This window comes from Aspergillus aculeatus (assembly GCF_001890905.1).
Source record: "Aspergillus aculeatus ATCC 16872 unplaced genomic scaffold ASPACscaffold_14, whole genome shotgun sequence".
Lineage (NCBI taxonomy): Eukaryota > Fungi > Ascomycota > Eurotiomycetes > Eurotiales > Aspergillaceae > Aspergillus > Aspergillus aculeatus.
Genome location: NW_017962989.1, coordinates 637,332 through 655,472, shown reverse-complemented (window position 1 = coordinate 655,472; position 18,141 = coordinate 637,332). Strand labels below are relative to the sequence as shown.

At 47.4% G+C, this 18,141-nt stretch overlaps 5 protein-coding genes across 5 annotated transcripts; 3 read left to right on the top strand and 2 right to left on the bottom strand.

Moving 5' to 3' along the window:
* Positions 1 to 759: 759 nt before the first annotated feature.
* Positions 760 to 1,690, top strand: ASPACDRAFT_1858691 (uncharacterized protein; the record flags this gene model as incomplete). The annotated part of the gene is made up of 1 exon (XM_020197631.1): positions 760 to 1,690. The coding sequence occupies exon 1, from the start codon at positions 908 to 910 to the stop codon at positions 1,688 to 1,690; it is 783 nt and encodes a 260-aa protein (XP_020053574.1). The 5' UTR covers positions 760 to 907.
* A 4,144-nt stretch (positions 1,691 to 5,834) lies between these two features.
* Positions 5,835 to 6,426, top strand: ASPACDRAFT_46087 (uncharacterized protein; the record flags this gene model as incomplete). Its single annotated transcript, XM_020201733.1, has 3 exons — positions 5,835 to 5,929; positions 6,000 to 6,076; positions 6,137 to 6,426. 3 exons carry the CDS (start codon positions 5,835 to 5,837, stop codon positions 6,424 to 6,426), a joined length of 462 nt encoding a protein of 153 aa, XP_020053573.1.
* Positions 6,427 to 7,917: 1,491 nt separating this feature from the next.
* ASPACDRAFT_46085 (uncharacterized protein) lies at positions 7,918 to 9,372 on the top strand (the record flags this gene model as incomplete). Its single annotated transcript, XM_020201732.1, has 5 exons — positions 7,918 to 7,923; positions 7,980 to 8,030; positions 8,121 to 8,866; positions 9,013 to 9,130; positions 9,190 to 9,372. The coding sequence occupies 5 exons, from the start codon at positions 7,918 to 7,920 to the stop codon at positions 9,370 to 9,372; spliced, it is 1,104 nt and encodes a 367-aa protein (XP_020053572.1).
* Positions 9,373 to 12,372: 3,000 nt separating this feature from the next.
* On the bottom strand, positions 12,373 to 15,300 carry ASPACDRAFT_53996 (uncharacterized protein; the record flags this gene model as incomplete). Its single annotated transcript, XM_020202815.1, has 5 exons — positions 12,373 to 12,758; positions 12,825 to 14,745; positions 14,816 to 14,837; positions 14,950 to 14,974; positions 15,054 to 15,300. The coding sequence occupies 5 exons, from the start codon at positions 15,298 to 15,300 to the stop codon at positions 12,373 to 12,375; spliced, it is 2,601 nt and encodes an 866-aa protein (XP_020053571.1).
* Positions 15,301 to 15,801: 501 nt separating this feature from the next.
* ASPACDRAFT_124110 (uncharacterized protein) lies at positions 15,802 to 16,691 on the bottom strand. Its single transcript, XM_020196710.1, has 2 exons — positions 16,460 to 16,691; positions 15,802 to 16,382 (listed from the first exon to the last, which is right to left on the bottom strand). Exons 1-2 carry the CDS (start codon positions 16,666 to 16,668, stop codon positions 15,980 to 15,982), a joined length of 612 nt encoding a protein of 203 aa, XP_020053570.1. The 5' UTR covers positions 16,669 to 16,691; the 3' UTR covers positions 15,802 to 15,979.
* Positions 16,692 to 18,141: the final 1,450 nt, after the last annotated feature.

The following is an 18,141-nucleotide window of genomic DNA, read 5'->3' as shown; positions in this document are numbered from 1 at the left end:
GATGAAAAATTTTCAAGAAGCTAATGAATGACTGGAACGAGTGACTATAGGCGAGATGCTGCTGAGTCGACCAAGAACATTGAGCGGGGGGGGCTCTTATATCTCTCCCGCTATTCTGGGAATCCTCGGCCGGGGATGCTCTCCCATCCTGATTCATGCTCACCTCCGGCTACGGGATCTATGGCCCCCAAGGAAAAGGAGTCGAAGCGAGGCATTCAACTGCTTGAGGCTCTTAATCGTACCTGCATGGGGGCTCTCGGTCCTGTCAGCACGGGAAGACATCGAATCTTTGTATATGGCTTGGCCCCCACCACTAAGAGCCAAGTTTAGAATCCCACACGCGTTTCCGTGATTATAAGGCCCGAAGGATCGCCCCAACCTGAAATCAAACGACAGCGCGACTCCTCTGCATGGCGTGATGTCGAGGGGCCTAGCTGAAACGGCATCTCTCGCTTCATCCCATGCACCAGCCGTTCTCGACTTGGGTTACCCTGGCTGCCCCAGGAACACCGAGAAACGTGCCCAGAAAGGGAATCAACCCCTCTGATTGAGAATCCTGTTCCTTGTCTTGTAAATCTAGTCGTAGCGACTGGAACAGAGGATGAATATGGCCCCAACTCAGCCGCCCCGGGGTGGTGATTTATCGCATCTAAGGGGCTGTTGTGATTCATGGCTTCTGAAGAGTGATCAGCCCCGAGATACCCGAGATGCAGGTGCTATAAAGCCGTTCAAGGGACGAAGCAATTACATCCCCCAGTAGCAAGCCTAAGATCCTTTCCTCACTCATACACTCATTTGCTGTTTGCAATCACAACCCAGTCCCTCGTTTTGGTCCCTCGCATAGACAAGCAGTACTGCCAACTGCCACCACACTCATTGATCCCATCCTTCGAGCATCATCCCCACGATGCGTTCCCTCACTCACCAGTCCACCCGCCTGCTAGCCCTAGCGCTCGCCACCCTCCTCTTCCTCCTCCAGCTCACCCACGCCCTCCCCGTAACCACCTCCGACCTCATCCCCGTCCACCCAGAGAACGCTCTCGCCAAGAGAGGCTGCGCTTCCAGCAAAACCAGCAAACCGGCCACCAACCCCCCCAAGACAAACACCTACACTTTCAGCATGGACACCCTTAACCAAGCAATCAGCAGCCAGAGCACCTACCCGCTGGACAGCAACACCTGCCTCTTCTACCTCGGGCTCGGCGGCGCAACGGGCCAGACCCTGGCGCAGGACTGGTGGACGCAGAACAAGCCCGCCAGCGCGGCCAGCCAGATGAGCATCGTCTGGGGCAACGTGCTGGAGCCGTACTACCACAGCGCGATGCTGTCGGCCAACCTGGTCGAGACGCTGCCGGATCCGGCCAACCCGGCGCAGCAGATCAACGCGCAGACCGTCTGGGCGTCCCTGCTGTCCCAGGCGATGGGTGAGAGCTGCACCGGCACAGTCTACTTCTTCACGCCCGAGGCCAACGACGGCACCAACCCCGTGACCAACGTGTGGAATGTGTATGAGTATCCCGCCCTGACCCGGAACTCCAAGGTGCAGCAGATCATCAAGGTCGATCCCACTACCAACAAGCAGGAGGTGATGTGGACCAAGGGCGATGCGGTGTACGGGTCCGTGCCGCCTGGCACGGGGTATTCCCAGGTGAAGACTTTGGCTAAGGCGGAGTATCCTACTCTGAGGTAGGTGTCTGGTGCTAGGGTTGGGAAAGAATGAGACTAGGGGAATGAAGGAAGCTGTATAGAGAACTAGAGAGAGAAAGAAGACATTCGTGAAGATGTCTAGATGTAGTAATTATCATGTATCTATAGTTGACAGCGGAAGAGACGCTGAATGGCAGCATACCGTGTATTTGTTTGATCGTTGGTGCTTCAACCTTGTTTCGTATGTATAGACCGATGGGAGAACGCTTGACTAGCACTTCTCGCACTGCAGATCAGCACTTTCGACAGTGGGCAGCACAAACTCTTCGAGATTACGGCCTAGAGCCTGAGAATACCGGAAATGCAGCCTCAAAGTTCTCAACTGGGCCAACCGCGGCAACAATCGCGTCAACTCGACGGCCACCTCATCCGTCACCTGGCCGTCGCTCCAGATCTCAAGTTTCAGTAAGGTATCCGCATGCGTATGCAGTAGCGCGCGGATCATTGCTGCCGTCAGGAAGTGGGACTCGAATTGTTGATCGTGCAAGCTCGTGATCGCGAACCCCTGCAGCGGATGCATCTCCCGCACCACTTCCGGCGTCACGGCGACAAGCGGAGCGAGGCGGGACACATCCTTGTCGACCACGCGGTCCCGCAACGTGTTCATCTCGTTCAGCAGCGTCAAGCTTTGAAGGTGTCTGAGGTCCCGGAATGTGGCGATGCTGTTTGTTTCCTTGTCATCGTCGTTGTTGTTGTCCGAGGGCGCGGCGTAGCCTGAGATTGTCAGGTGATGCAGCTCGGCGGCGAACCAACGCAGAAAGTCCAGGGGAACGAAGTCGATGTCCAACTCCAGTTTCTGGATCTGCGGCATGCGGGTCCCGAGAGTGGTCAGGAGCAGACGCTGGTCGGCGAGGAATTGGGGGGAGCTGGAGCGCGCGACGTTCTGCATGACGAAGATCCCAAAGTCGCGGACCCCGCTCAGCGCGGCCAGTGCTTCTGCGACCACAGATGCGGGTAGAGGACCCACGGGGGAGGGTAAGCGGGTTGAGGCCGTTGAGACGATGCTTTGGTACATCTCTTGCCACAATGTTGATGGCTTCGGTGCCGGCGCCGCGAACAACGGGCTGCCCACGATGCAATTGACGTGAATCGACCGGACCAGAGGTAGCAGATGCGCCGGGCTCTGCTGGACCCATGTTATGAGATGGTCTAGTCTCTCGAAGAAGCGTCTTTTGCGCAGCACAACGGAGAGTGCTTCCTCCCGCACTTGACGGCAGACGCGGAGAAGGCTGTGCGGGGGCACGGTGCGGTTCAACGACAGAGCATAGATCTGCAATCGCAGTTCTACCGGGAGACGGAAAAAGGGGAGGTGTATCTCACTGGATGCGTACATGATGATAGAGAGAGAGAAAGAGAGAATCGGGAGTAGAATAGATCTAGTGAGCAACAAGAGCAAAACAAATTGACAAAGTGTAAAAGGAGAAGAGAGAAAGTGAAGGTGAGATTTGGTGGGGGCGGAAACCACTTTAGTTCATATAAGTATGACATTACTGTAAAGCATTCAACAATGTAATCTTGCTGTTTGAGGGAAGTCTATATGATAGTGATCGTGATTCCAGCTACCTCAGTCAGAAAAATGTAAGTGGAAAATATTCTAGCATGGAATATGATCTTAGGTAGGTTTATGAGCACCTGACTATCCACTGCACAAGACATATCTAGCCATGCTCACTAGCCTTTACTCACCTGGTGCATGGTGCAGAAACCTCAACAACCACACCCACAACTCAGACAATGTCTCCCACACGCATACATCATCCCAGTGCCACAATACTGATACCGATTGCAAGTATACGAAGCCCCGGCCCCCTCGCTTTTGGCCGTCCAGACCACTCGCAATTGCTCCCGCAGACTTTCCAGCAATATCCCTTCGAGCACCCGTACGGCGCATTCTTGTAGCAGGTCTGTGGCTCGGAAGTGTTGAGCAGCTTAGGTTCTGGGCGTGCTTCCACTGAAGCCGTATTGCCTTCCAAGGCCCGAATCTTCACCACTTTTAGCGGTTCCAGCGATGCACTCTCATGGTACCTATTGCGGCCGAGTGGATGCTCTCTGCACTTGCGGACGTCGCTGGGAAGAACACCTTAAAGGAAATCCGCTGCAGAAACGACCATGACGTCTAGGTTGCCGCATTTGATGGCGGGGTCATTGACGCCCGTGGTGGCTGGGGAGATGGTTAGGGCGGAGGTGAGGGGCACTAGCACGCTGAGCAAGGCAGCTGAGAATTTCATGGTGCAGCGAGGTCTTTGAGGGTGCAGATACCACTGGGACTTTGAGAAAGCATTAATTGGGGTATTCAAGAGCAATGGCAGTAGAAGTGTCTTTGGGCTAAATAATGGAACTGGAAATATCTTAAACTTCTTCAATGCTCATTCCTATCTATCAAATTCACTCACTTCATGGAGAATAGCACTTGATATTTTACCTCATCTTGCATGGGGGCGGTGTGAGCTTTGACCATTATCGGCTTCTAGTTACATTCATCCCAACCATGTCATAGATTTGTCGAGAGCACAGCATTGAGTAGAGAATAGTGGCAGGTAAGGTGTAATAGAAGTCACCTGCCCACCTCTTGCAGGTGAATTGGCTGCAGAATTGTTTCAAACAAGGGCTAGGAATAGCTCACGTGATGGAGAACACCCTCCCAAAGGACCAACTAGATGGCTGTGGGCTTGCCAAAAGTGGCAAGTGCTGATCAGTTCCCGCCACACAGTATAGTAGTCGACATCTTGAAGTTTTGGCCCTCTGGTATAATGCGCTTCATCGCAACCCCACCAACCCGAAGCACGGCTTGCTGATCTCCGGCATCTTGCGGTTTGACTGGTTGTCCTTGTCCATTAGCATATCATATTCAAGCTCGGATCCGAGAACCCCCCTCATCGAGTAGCCCTGATCCAAGATCGCCGCCAATCAGCGTGGACTTCACTTCTCTCATCGCGGGCGGCCAAATGTCCCAGCTATCCAGCTTCATTCAGCGCCGCCCTGATGCTGTAGAGCTCACTCGACATGGTTTGCATCAACCCTCCTCTAGGATTAGCTTATGGTAAGATAGGGTCTTGATGTTGTATTCCTTCATCACTAGCTTTGATTCAATCTAGTTTCGTGCTATATGACATTGAGAGCTTGTGGGTCGGAGCAGGCCGCCTCCCCAGGTACCATTCGAATCATGTGGCTTTGAACTAATCTTCAGACACTCGCCAAAGACATAGTCGGTGGATAGCATATCTTTTATGTCTCTTGTGAAGGACGCGTTGAGTGTGCTCCAGCCGTCCCGAGTCAGTGTGATAGTTCCGGCTGACACAGGCCAACAAAGACCTGTGAATGGAGCGCAGAGGGAGAAAATCGACAGTATACGATCCAGCTAGCCTGATAAAGTATGAGCCCGACGGTTGTCATCTGAACAGTGTGGATTGTAAAGGGGTTTTACAAAAGTCATGATGGATTAAGTCTGGCAGTTGATGAATTGCTGGCAAAGAAGAGCGATATTGTGGAACGCAGAGAAAAGTGCTTGCTATTTTTGAAAAAATAGGGTTAGTAAGGATTGTATGAAAGCAAGAGGCCCAAGGAAGCGGGACAAAACCGCCTGTACACATTTCAGAAGTCCCGTGCCTTTCCTGGCCTTTTTTCCAACCGTTTCTTGTCTCTTAAGTTCCTAGCTTTGCTTTAGCCCAATACAGACTAGATTTAGGTCGTGCACAAAGTCAAACTAGAGATGCTGCAAGGCTCAACGTAGTCACACAGCAAGCAAACGAGTAGCAAACAATGACAGTCGTTTGATACGTGCAGTGCAGAGTTCAGGGCTTGGTGTCCTAGCCACAAGCAACCTTACAAACCCCGCGCCGCCAGGGCCTTTTTCAGCGTGAGTTGGAACCGCGCCACCTGCTCTAGTCCTAGCATCGTGTAGGCTTCATCTTATGTTTTGTGCAATGCAGCCCAGTTGCTGGACAATTTGATCCATGGAAATACCCCCATGTGAAGTGCTGGAACCGGAAAGTCTCGTTGGACTACGCTTGCGCCGTGGGCTGTAGGTTTGAATCTCTGTCCTTAAATTTGGTGTGATAGTGTGGCATCATGAACTGATTATCACTTTCTTTCCCCATTCCATAGCCGTGTCCGCCTTGATAGACATTATGTTCTCCGTCTGGCCTGGTTTCATCATCTGGAAACTGCAAATGCCGACCTGGAAGCGCGTTAGCGGAATGGGGCTCCTGAGTATTGGCGTTGCGTGAGTCACTCTCCTTTGTTCTGCTGCTGGCAGGGAGATATTTGGAGCAATGAAGCTAAGCGAGAGCCAGGTCCTGCATCTTTGCCTTCATCAAGCTATATTCCAACACGACTCTCCTTGGAGTCAGTGATCCAATCGTCCAGCTCGGTGAGTGTTGCCGTTTCTGTTTCACAAGGTATGCTCTCGTCAAAGCTGATTACGTATCAGATCGAGTCCTTCAGATTGCCCTGTGGAACAGCATTGAGAATGACTTTGTGCTGATCGCCGCGTGTCTGCCCGCCGCTCCTCCGATAATTCGGGCATGCTCGCGAGCACTACGGCGTCGGACCCTATCAGCACCTCCACGTAACACGTATAGCTTTTCCAGGAGGCTCAAAGTCCCAGGACCATACAGTGATATTATTAGCGTAGAGCTGGTGACTAATGCGCAGAAGCCAGGGAGATGGAACAGCAATGGTGGAGTGAACGGCTCCGCGGTGTCGGACGGGTACAAGTGAGGGTCTGGGTTGGGGTTTCAGAGAAGAATGGAAAATTGGTAAGCATATGAAATTCGAATGCAAATGTTCTTTTTCTTTTGGTTTCTTCTTTTGGGCAAGTGGCTACGTACTGTAAAGTATCACCTAGTGACTAGCAACAATGGCGGAGACTCCGGTAGAATCAGTATGCATACGTTACAACTATCAGACTATCACTAGTCGGCTCGTGCCGCGAGCTTGTCAATCCCATCCTTCTGCAGAGCACCTGTCAAGCCTTTAAGGCTTGATCGGGAAGAAAAGCTACTCTCGCCAGTAGACCAGCTTTCAAGACATATGAGACAGTCGTCTGGCCTGCATGTGAATATGCATGGTGAATTGACAGCTGACGTGATTGCCTTGTCATAAATCGGTGCAGTCCAACCGGAACCCCCAATTTCCTTCCGATGTTTGCCTCCCATAACCCTGTTTGTGAATCTATGCAGAGTCTCCTCTTTCTCTCCTCTCCCTGTTTGCATCGCAGACCCTGCTGACTTCAACCGGGTATGCCGCGTTGTTTGCTTGAGAATCGACAGATGGCCATCAGCAGGGGTTTCTGGAGTCGGCGCCGTGCCCATTTAATGCAGCTAATCAGTTTGCATGGGGTCATCGAGTCAAGGCAGTAATATTTTGGCTAGCCATCCATCCCCAATCCACCCACAGTCCGCTAATATGGACTCTCAATAACTCAAGTACGCCAGGTCTGATCTGTTATCTCTGTGTGTACTCATCCCTGCGATTGCAAGGCCGCCCCCCAAATCCATACCGACCCTCGTCTGCAGTCCGCTCGAGCACCATGGATCCTCTCACCCTCCAAGAGCGCGTCTCCACCGACTTGGTCAACGAGCTTCAGAGGATCGGAGACTCAGAGCCCTCCTTCGAGCATGGGCTTCCCCTCTCCCTTTAGACCAACGCGTGGGCTGGGGTCCCAACAGCCGCAGGCACCCTTCGACTCCGGCTTCTCCAGCAGGTCGACGAGTTGCGCGCGGTGCTCACGGAGCCTGCTTTTCTGCTCACGCCGGAACTGGTGGGTTTCTACTCCCCAAACACACACACACACACATATATATATCCACAATTACTTCTATGGAAGAACTACAAGAAGAAAATAAGGATATTTCGTCCAGATGCGTATTCCAGAACACATCTACATTGCATCGTATAGACTGTACGCAAACTGAGAACTAACGAACCCCCAAACAGCGAAACCCATCTCTCAGCGGCCACGCCATCATTTTTCTGGGCATCGCAAAGTCTGTTCCATCCGAAGGCACCACCGTGACGGCGTTGGCGCGGAAGCTCCGTCTCCGCGAGGCTCTGGTCCGGCGTCTGCTGGCGCACAGTGCCACCTACCATGTGTACTACGAGTCGGAGCCGGACCGGTTCGTGCATACGGCGACATCGCGTCTCCTGGCCGAGAATCCAGGCATACGAGATTAGATTCGTCTCGGGTGCGAGGAGCTGTTGCCAGCTACTATGCAGGTGAGCGTTCTTACTTGGGCTTGGAGATCAAAGGAGAGAGGCTTATGAGGTTTAAGACTGCGAACGCCATCCTCCAGTATCCAGACTCCGAAGAGCCTGAACATTGTGTACGCAAGTCCCCTTTTGGCCCTTGATCACCTCACCCCACGCTGGTTCCCTGTCTGCTGACTCCATTGTCCAAATTCCCGAAACTACAGGGTTGGAATATCCAGACCCGAACCTCCGAGCCCATCTTCCGAGCCTTAGCCGGGATGCCCGACCGTGCAAGCCTCTTCGCACAGGCCATGATCTGGCATGCCCAGGAACCAGGATTTTCGCCCCGGTATCTCGCCGAGGTCTTCCCATGGGAAAGCACCAGTACGCTGCTGCCCCCTGTCCGTGAAATTTCAGCGATAGGTGACCCCGACGACACATGCGATCCCACCACCCCTCACAGCAAGCCTTTCACTATCGTAGATGTAGGAGGTGGCCTAGGCCATATCTCACGGGCCTTGCTGGCGCACTATCTGAGTCTGTCTGAAGCGGATAGACACGGCCATGGGACTCAGGAGTCATGCTTAGGCCAATGCGAGCACGAAACCGATCCGCGCGAAAATCTCGCCGTCCGTCGCCGCCACCGCCCCGTGCAATGTATCGTTCAGGATGCAGCGCAAGTGGTATCCCAGGCCCTATCTACAGCCCAAGCGCAGACAGCATCCAACGCCAACGACATGGTCGAATCCCGGATCGAATTTCAGGCTCACGACTTCTTCCACGAACAGCCGGTCAAGGGCGCCGACGTGTACTTTCTCCGGTTGGTCCTCCACGACTGGTCTGATAAGTATGCGCTGCAGATTCTCCGCGCGTTGATCCCCGCCCTCGAGTCGGGAGCGAAGGTCGTGGTGAATGACCGGGTGGTGCCGGGACGCCATGAGGTGCATTATCTGGTTGAGAGGGAGACGAGGTCGGTTTTCTTTGCTTATTATACCCCTGCTTTTTTCTGCTTATCTTAAACCTGCTCTTGCCTTAACTGCCGTCCTTTGTTTCCTTTTTGTGTTTGAGCTGTCTGGACTGCAGGGTCGACGCTGACAATAAAGGTCGGATGAACAGGGATCACGATATGTATATGTTGGCGTTTCAGAACGCCCGGGAGCGCGCGCTGGAGGACTGGACGGCGCTGTTCGGGGCGGCGGATGCGCGGTTTGTGCTATCGGCGGCGCATCGCCCGGTGGGATCTGCTTTGGCGGTTCTGGTGTTTACCTGGGAGGGACAAAGATGCTTTTGCAGGCTGGCTTGTGGGAACTGTTCATGATCTTCTCCTCTCCTCACCAGCAAGAGATTGAGATCGGAGCTACCCAGTCAAACGCTATCCCCAGAGAATTGCACCTCAACATCAAGCATACTTCTCATTACACATCCACTCCACCCTCAGATCCCATCCGCCACAGCCCCAAGGATCAAACATGTTAGGCGGTAATAGCAGGGAAAGAGTAGCAGAAACAGACAGTACAGTACTGAAAGTTAAAAAAACTGTATAAAAAGCAGATCCAGTTATTAGAATAGAGGCAGTTTTTTAAAAAGAAGAAGAATATTAGGATTTCAGCAGTACAGTTAAAAATACAGCTGAAAGAAGAAGAGATTTTAATAACTTTTTTATTAAAAGCACGACTATTTATATACAGATTTTCAGCAGCCTAAGAAATAATAATTAAAAAAACAGTATAATATATATATAATTTCTATTCTTATCTTTTTATAAAATAAAAAAACTATAAATCCAGTGCCGGTAGGCTTATACTAGTCAGAAGTATAAAAAATCTAAAAAATAATAAAATATTTATTAAATTAAATAAACTAACTCTCCAGCTTCGATTATATAATATTATAAAGTAGACTGCTTAGATAGAATACCTTACTATATTTAGTTAAAAATACCCGGATATTAGCCCTGACATTTATAAGATAAATCAAAATCTCAGGATATTTATACAGAGGCTAAGACTTTTAAATTAAACTATAAAATACTCAGACTAATATAATAGCTTTTTTTATAGCTCTCCGCAGCAATACGGGGGCCAAAGCCTGCAAATAAAATAGGAGATTATATTTAATAAAAGCAGAGAACTGTATAGATTCGACTTTAAAAACAGTATAGATATTAAAAAAAGAGTTAGAACCAAAGAACAGAGACTTTAAATAATAAATCTACTATTATTAATATTTAGTCTGAAGATTAAATATCTGCAAATATTAAAAATATATAAAAAATACAACAGTCTTATTATAGGTCTTGTAAGACAGCTGAATATAAAAATCCTACAAGTCTAATATTATAAAAACAAATTTAAAATTTTTATTAATAAGATGTTTTTAGATAAAAATATCGAAGCGGCTGATAGCATTGCGGAATATACCTACAGAATAAATATACTTCTATATTAAAATTATTAGACTTACTATTAAGAAATATCAGCTATTAAATTAATAAACTAATATATCTGAAAAAATAAAAGAAGAAAAGAAAAAGGAATTAAAGCTGACAGAAAAAAGAAATTAGTAGGCAAGACTGAAGTTAATTAAATAAACTTACTATAGAAAAATATAATAAAAGTATTAACAGGCTTAATAAATATACTTTTATAGTATAATTAATAAAAACACCGAATTAGTAAATATAATAGTTAAATTAAAGACTAATTCTATCCGTTCGGGCAACGGCCGCAAATTCTTTAGAGGGGATAGGATTGGATTGGTTAAAAAAAGATACAGTAATACAGTAATCGAATAAGAATTATCAGAAAAGAAGAATCTAAAAAAAAAGATATAATAATAAAAAGACTGGAATTAAATAAGAAAGACTTAAATAAGATTAGATAAAATCAAATAAGATTTATATATATCTCCTTACAGATTTTAATATTTAATAAGATCCACCCTAACTTAAATCACCTCGGCGGAATTTTTAATAATATAAACGCCATGCTTATTACAGATAGTTACAATATAGATAATAATATAATAATCCAGTTTAGAAGTAAAAGCTAATATAGTAGTTATTACTTAAAATATTATTAGATCGGTTACTGCCTCTCACGCCAATAGAGCAAACAGTAGAAAATAATAAATAATAAAAAGAAAGAGAATATAAAAAAGAACTACAGACAGGTTAAAAAAAGGAAAGAAAAAAAAATTAAAAAAAAAATAATATCTCTATAAGAACCAGCAGGCGACACGATTTTCACGACTTAGAAAGAAATGACAGTCGTAGAAGAGAAAAAAAAGACACGCGGGCGGGAAGAAAAGAAGAAAGAAAGAGAGATAAGAGAAGAAGAAGAAGAAGAGGAGAAGAGAAGAGAGAGAAAATAAAAAAATAAGAATAAGAATAAGAGTAAGACTAAAAGAGTAATTGAGAAAGAAGAAGAGAGAGAAGAAAAAAAAATCTTTAAATCCGGATGTTATTTTTAATAAAGCATCGAAATTAAAAGAAAACCTACTTTCTCAGTCTCTGATTACTAGTTTCTTTCTAATTATTATTTCACCACTACTACTATAAAGTCAAGTCGAGAACTGTTGCAATTTATTAAATAAAAATAATTAAATATAAAAGATTTAATTTCTTTTACTTCAATAGTACTGCTCTATAAGATAAACTTATTTACTAATCGATTCGGGATGTTAAGATTGAGTCTTCTAGGGGAGGCCCTGTAACAGTCAGTTAGTCGATATATTAATGGGGGTGGTCAGTCAGTTGGGTCTTGATTCTTTCTGCCTAGAAAAACACCCTAGTTCTGTCTGTGAGTGAAGTTAATTAATTATATGACCAATCCTTTCGGCCTTCACCATTATAACCCCCGAAGACTGTTCACATCCTCGCTGCTCCGTACCTAGTACCTACCTACCTAAACTCTTGAGGTCGATACAATTTGAATTCACTGCTATGGACACCCAACCAATGGCGATCAACCTGCCCATACAGACTGACCGACTGTCAGGAAAAAATAAAAAAAAAACTAGTTGAATTGCCAAAAAAAAAGATTTAAGTTACGGAAGCCATCGTACTTCTGTCCCACGGGGACTTTCCACGGACGCGGGTAAACCTGACTGACGCCTTACTGCCTGCCTGCTTATCCGACTCGAGGATATCATTTCCCTACCGAATTAAAAGCGCACAATATCGATATAGGATGTCGGATTCGTCCAGACAGACCATATAACTGTTATCGAATACTGCAGTGTAAGATATCGAAATAAAAAATATTGATTGAAGTTAAGAAAAAGAAAGAAAGAAAGAACAAAAGACAGTCGGCATCAGCCAATAGACAAGCTACCCGGATCCACCGCCCGCCGGTCTCGCTTCCAAGTAGGTACTCTTCCATTATCCATGGTCAAATGGTAGAACTAGACTAGTTCCATTACTGTTGCAATTCCATTAGCGACTTCATGCATTGAGATAACTTCCTTCCGGGTCTTTCACAATTCCCTGTAGGAATAAAGGGTCCCTTTGAATATATTCTTGATTGGGGCATACCCTTGACCCTGTATCACATACTCGCTGGCTACAGCATCAGTGCCAGCGAGCGGTACACTCCAAGTATACGTGTAACCATCCTGAGACTGAGTCGCTTCACCGATAGAGGTCCACGTCCAATCCGCATTGACTTTGCTAGTGTCGTCCCAAGCGCCACTGTACTTGTAAAGGCCGGAGTAAAAGTCGTTCCCTTCAACAAGGTAGTTGACAACCTCATGCCACGCGACACCTTGGGCGTCCACGCCTGGCACCTGAATTGGCCACCCGTGAACTCCGCCATGACTGGGTTGGTTGATGCCAATGAAAAGTCGCACGAACGCGTATGGAACTAAGACATCGGCTGTGTAGGTCACGGTCTGACCATTTTGTTCGAAGCCCACATTGGCGATGGCACCCTCCTCCGGGAGGCTTTTCGTGCTCGCTGTGATTGTCCGGGGGCTACCTCCACTGTTCGACGATAAGATTGACCGTACCTCGAAGGTGATGCCAGAGGTTCCTGGCTCGAGCATGCCAACCGTAGCCTGGGTCAATGAAGGTGGCACTTCTAGAATCTGTGCACCGTTCTTGTACACCGCGTAGCCAAGAGCATCTGGAACTGATGACCAGATGAGGGTAACGGAGCTATAGTCGGAAGAAGAGACAATCACGTCGCTCGGAAGGCCAGCAACGTAGGAGTTGGTGGCTTCGGCAGGGTCATCAATTAGAGGCGTACCACCCGGAACAGCCCCGATGACTGCTTGCATGTAAGCCTCGTCGGGTAGATTATCGTAGGGATTGGGTTGATCATCATTGGTAATTTCTAGCAAACCTGCATTGCGGCTCGAAGCAAGGGCAGCAACCCTTGTAATCTGACTCTGTGGTACCTTGTAGATGATGTGCCATATCTTTCGCGGATCCTTTGGCGTCCAATCATTAGGTACAAACGAGTTCGTATAAGTCTCATAGCTGCTCTCAAATGTCAACAGCGTATCCATAGTGTCTTCAAAGCATTGAGCAATTGGGGAGCCAGGATTGAGGACTGTGTATGCGCCAGGGTGTTTTCGCTTTGTATAATTATTGATGTATGCGTATAGATCTGCGTAGATATTATTGGGGCCGCATTCTGGCCAGCCTTCATCGAAGAATATACCGCCGAGACTGGTACCGTATAGCTCATACCACTTGTCGATATCTTGTTCAATTTGTGAAGCCCAGTCTGCGAGGTCATGCGAGCCTAGTCGGGTCGTGAACTGTTGTTGACTTACGCCCAGATAGCCCGTGCGAACATAGCCAAGGATCCTTTTACCCTGGCTAGCGGCTTGGTCGATCACCGATTTCCAGGAGTCATCGATCACATAGTCCGGACCGTTCAGGACATTTGCAACCATTACAGTGACCTTCTTGGTGTCGTATGCGAGGAGTCGTTGCCACGAAGCTGGGTCTGCGAGAGGGTTGATGTATGAGGCAATAGCAATCTGCTGGCCTCCATCACCAGCCGCTCCAGCCGCCCCTCTGTTGTTCGCAATGGCGGCAAAGAGCTCCTCGGCGTGCGTAGCATACGCCGTTGCCTTGGGATGAAACGTGCGCATGTACTGGAGCGGCACTAGATTCTGGGCGTTGGCATCGTCACCGGCAGCGTCGTGGAGGGCATCCAGCAGTGACTGCCAGTCCGGGTACTTCTCAGCGCCCTCCCATTCCCACGGTGGCGTGCTGTTGACAGACTCTGCTGTAGGAACCACCTTGCCCTGGCCGGGGAACATGAAATCAAGCAGGCCCTGCGCAAGGTCGACGCGGTCCGTTGACGCAGCGTTGCTGGGGTCGCCAGGGCCTTCAGACGGGGTGTTGATGTGGTTGTTTGGCGACCAGAACCACACACTGTATTCCGTCATGTCCCGGGAGGCCCCTGATTCACAGTAGCGATGGCCATTGTAAGCGTCCTGGATTCCTTCCACATATATGACGCCCATTGCCTTGAGATCTTCAGCTGCCGCTTTGATGGCCGCGTTGACCTGGCGGACCTTGTCATTCAGCTGCTGGCGGAGCTCCAGAGTGAGTTTAGGCTGCTCACTCCACCAACCTGGCCAGATTGACCAGGTATAATCGTTACATTCGGGACCCATGCCGAAGAAGGTAACATACTCGAGAACAAACACCTGAAAGCTTTCACGAGGCTCGGAACCACCGGCCTGCCTTCCTGCATGTGCTACTTGGTATAGGGCCAAGTTGACTTTATCCTTAAAGCTCCCGCTGTCAAGTTCGTCTTGAAGTTTATCGAGAGTGCTCTGGCAGTCGCCTGCCTTATAGGCTTTGTATATGCAATCGTTCAATATACTGTTCTCCAGCGAAGTCAGTAAGTAAACATATAGTGTACAGTGTGCCATAGGGAGGGAGAGGAGGGATGCTCACGTAGAGAGCATCGCGTCGTTGCCTCCAATAGTCATCAGAGCAATTTGCGGTTTTCCAAAGGGCTGGTTGCGTGGCTGATCGTCGCCTTCTTGGTAGTCTCCCTGCTTCAGCTGATAGGCCACTAATTCTTCTACCTTGTCGCCAGTATAGGCGTGGAAGCTAAAACGCGGTAGAACGTCGTCGTTGTTGATAAAGGCCCAATTATCTATATCCTGAGCCATTTGCCTGGGGTACGCACGTTGCCCACGAATGGCATCGCCACCTAGTTTTTCATCTATTCCATTGCAACCGGTACCTGCGGTGTATGAATCACCAACGGCGATGAATTCCAGGATCTTTTGGGTGGGTCGTATGTAGGGCACGAACGAGGGACCGGCCAATTCAGCAGATATCGACTGCGCGGCAGCCGAGTAATCGATGTCTTGGGCCAAGACACCGGGAACGGCAAACAGTCCCCAAAGGTGAAGAGAGTATCTCAGACGCATGGTGTTCTGATCAATGCGGATAGAAAGAAAAGATCAGATACTTGTAGACTACGGGAACAGTACAGGGCAACAGTACAATAATTTATAGTAGAATTCCTCCACATATATTAAGAATTTTATCCACTATACTCCTAGAACTCAACGTGTCTTATAAATGTCTAAGCATAACGTAAATTCATCTCGACATACTTGAAGGCGCCCGATATCGGATTCTACGATTAGTATACAGGCTATAGATTGGACTAAGGTTGAATGTAACGGTTCAAGCAGTCCTGGTGTGTAAGGGATTTTATCTAGAAAGGAAGTCAGACACCGTTAATCAATAATCCTACTAGAGATCCACTTCAAAGACATAGATAAATTAATACCTACCATTTTAGAATCTCCGGAAGACTTTTGGTGGGAACGTCCTCTTAGTAGTGCTGGACTAGATCGATGAAAACCTGTCATCGTCGCCCTTGCCAAGGACTATTTCAGCTCACAGTACATGTTTAGCAATTACACGCGATGTCACGTCCAATAGAGGAAGACCCTAATTGACAGCCACCGGGCCACAGAGCTACTTGGGGAAGATTGGAATCGAATGCACTATCCAACCTCTATAGAATAAATTCTGCGACTAACACATCCAATCTCTGACATGTTTAATTAAAAGGTCTTCTCGCAGCTTCCAAATATCCTAGTTTAGCCTCCCCTCTAACCATTGTGTCAATTTCATGGCAAACAGGCACGTATTGTTTGTATCTCCAGCTCGCGCATCTACCTTAAAAGTCCACATTCCAGTTCTTAAAAACATTGTAAGAAATTGGAAATCTAGTAAAATCTCACTGCAGTCGCTACTGGGCATATAGTCAACCTGAACCCCATAGGTATCACGAATAGTAAGATGAGCTAGATTATTAAAGGGTGTAGTCTTTAATGGTCCCATAATAGAGTCTTCGTTATCGTGGCTACCATCCGGGTAGACAACAGAGGCGCTTATTTTTAGGGTTGCATTAATAAGAGCCTCGTCGGGAAGTGCCAGCTCCTTCTTCTTAGACTCGGGTAAACAACCGCGGAGGTAGACGAAGAAGACACGGTCACTTTATCCGGCTATTAGTATTAAGGAATAACGAGAAGAGAAACAAAGGGGGGCGGGGGGGTGAAGGGTGGGCCTCACGCGATAATAGGAGTCGGAGCGATCTCAAGGAACTCGATCTTGAATATCTGTTCATTTTCAGGCACGGTGTCGTAGGTGGCATCATTGTGGCCCGGGACTTGGTTGTCCAGTTGGGCCATCGTATACTGTGTAGGGTCGGTCTTGGCAAGAGTTGCGAGTGCAGCGGTGCAAGTACAAAGAGACAGGGTTTGTAGGAGAATTGATTTCATCGTGTCGTGGCGTTGAGACAGCTTAGGACGAAATAGCAACAAGGGACGAGAGGAGGGATGGCTTTATGTCACTTAACTGCCTACTACGCTAACTAGGTACTAGTACGAGTTTGGAAACTGCCTCTCGATGGTACGGTGGATTACTACGCACGGGGCCCGGCGGAGAGGGACAGGGTCTAAATGCCAAGACTTTATCTGACCCTTCAGAGCCGGTAGTCCCGAAGTAAGCTGACCTCTAAAATCGCGCCAAAGAAGACCGGCCTTGACAAGTGCTTACTCGGCCCAAGTGTGGATTCTGAGCCAGTACTTGTATCTGCCCTCTTTTTTCTACTCTTCGTGTAGGCATCAGACGCTGAGTTCAATAATACTTACTAAGCGGTTGACTAGCTTCCAAAGTATGATCAGGTGCAGCGTATAAGGGCTAAGGAGTGAAATAGCGTGATAAACAAATAACTCTTGCGAGTCCAAAGATGCCAATATATTATCTTAAGATATTATTACTAATCTTTTTGATTTGCAAGATATCTACTTTCAGATAAGAAATTACAGCTTGCTTGCTTAATTATTACATAGCTAATATCTAAGATCTAATATATAGATATTTTTATAGTATCTATAAAAATTAAAAGAAATAATCTAGCTTTTATAACTATTTTTGTGGCATTTTCGTGCTTGCCGAAGTTCTGCCGTGTGTCCGGCTTCCGTTTCTCATACTGTCTACAGGTATTCTTCGGTCTTGCCGTCTTTTCTCCTTATTTTTTCAACAATAAATTATATTAATCTTATTATATTCATATCTTCTATATACTACTATACCTAATAGCATGTTATTGTTTTAACAGTCTAAAATATTATTTCTATAAATTAGCTGTTATGTTATTTTTTAAAAATACTTGTTTATTTATCTATTTATATTTTTATATTTTTCTGTTTTGTTGTATTCGACTTTTCAAGTGATAGTGCCTTCACCCACCGCCTTCAGGCCGGCGAGGTCATGTAGCTAGTCTAGCTAGCGAAGTGGTTGCAGATCAGCTGTGCTGCTTTTTCGGGTCGCGTGGAACGAAAACTGCTTAATAAGCAGTTTGATCATGTGACTTCCAAGCGACCCTGTTACCTACACAAACAGAAAATTTCATTCCACATCACCTTTTTCAGTACACTTACACACCACACCTCCCACCACCAATCATTTCCCTCTTCTTCCCCACATCCGCAACCATGGCTCAACTGAGCGAAAATGTAAGTATAACTGCTTATTAAGGTCTTATTTATTGCTTATTATCATTTGTATGATAAGAAAGTGATTCCAAAGTGATTTTTTGATGAAAAACTGATAAATTTCGAATGAAATAGTCCTGGTACGTGTGGTACTTGCGTGAAGTCGAAGCCGGGCACCTCAAGTTGCCTGAGTTTGATACCGTGAGTTTCTAACTACTTTCTAACTACTTGACAAGTGCTTGCTAACTGCTTAGA

What these genes read in the sequence shown, in the direction of transcription:
- ASPACDRAFT_124110 (XM_020196710.1), bottom strand. Translation starts at nt 16,668, where the DNA reads ATGAAATCAATTCTCCTACAAACCCTGTCTCTTTGTACTTGCACCGCT. An exon ending in GCTCCGACTCCTATTATCGC is followed by an intron (nt 16,383 to 16,459) that starts GTGAGGCCCACC and finishes AGCCGGATAAAG; the next exon opens with TGACCGTGTCTTCTTCGTCT.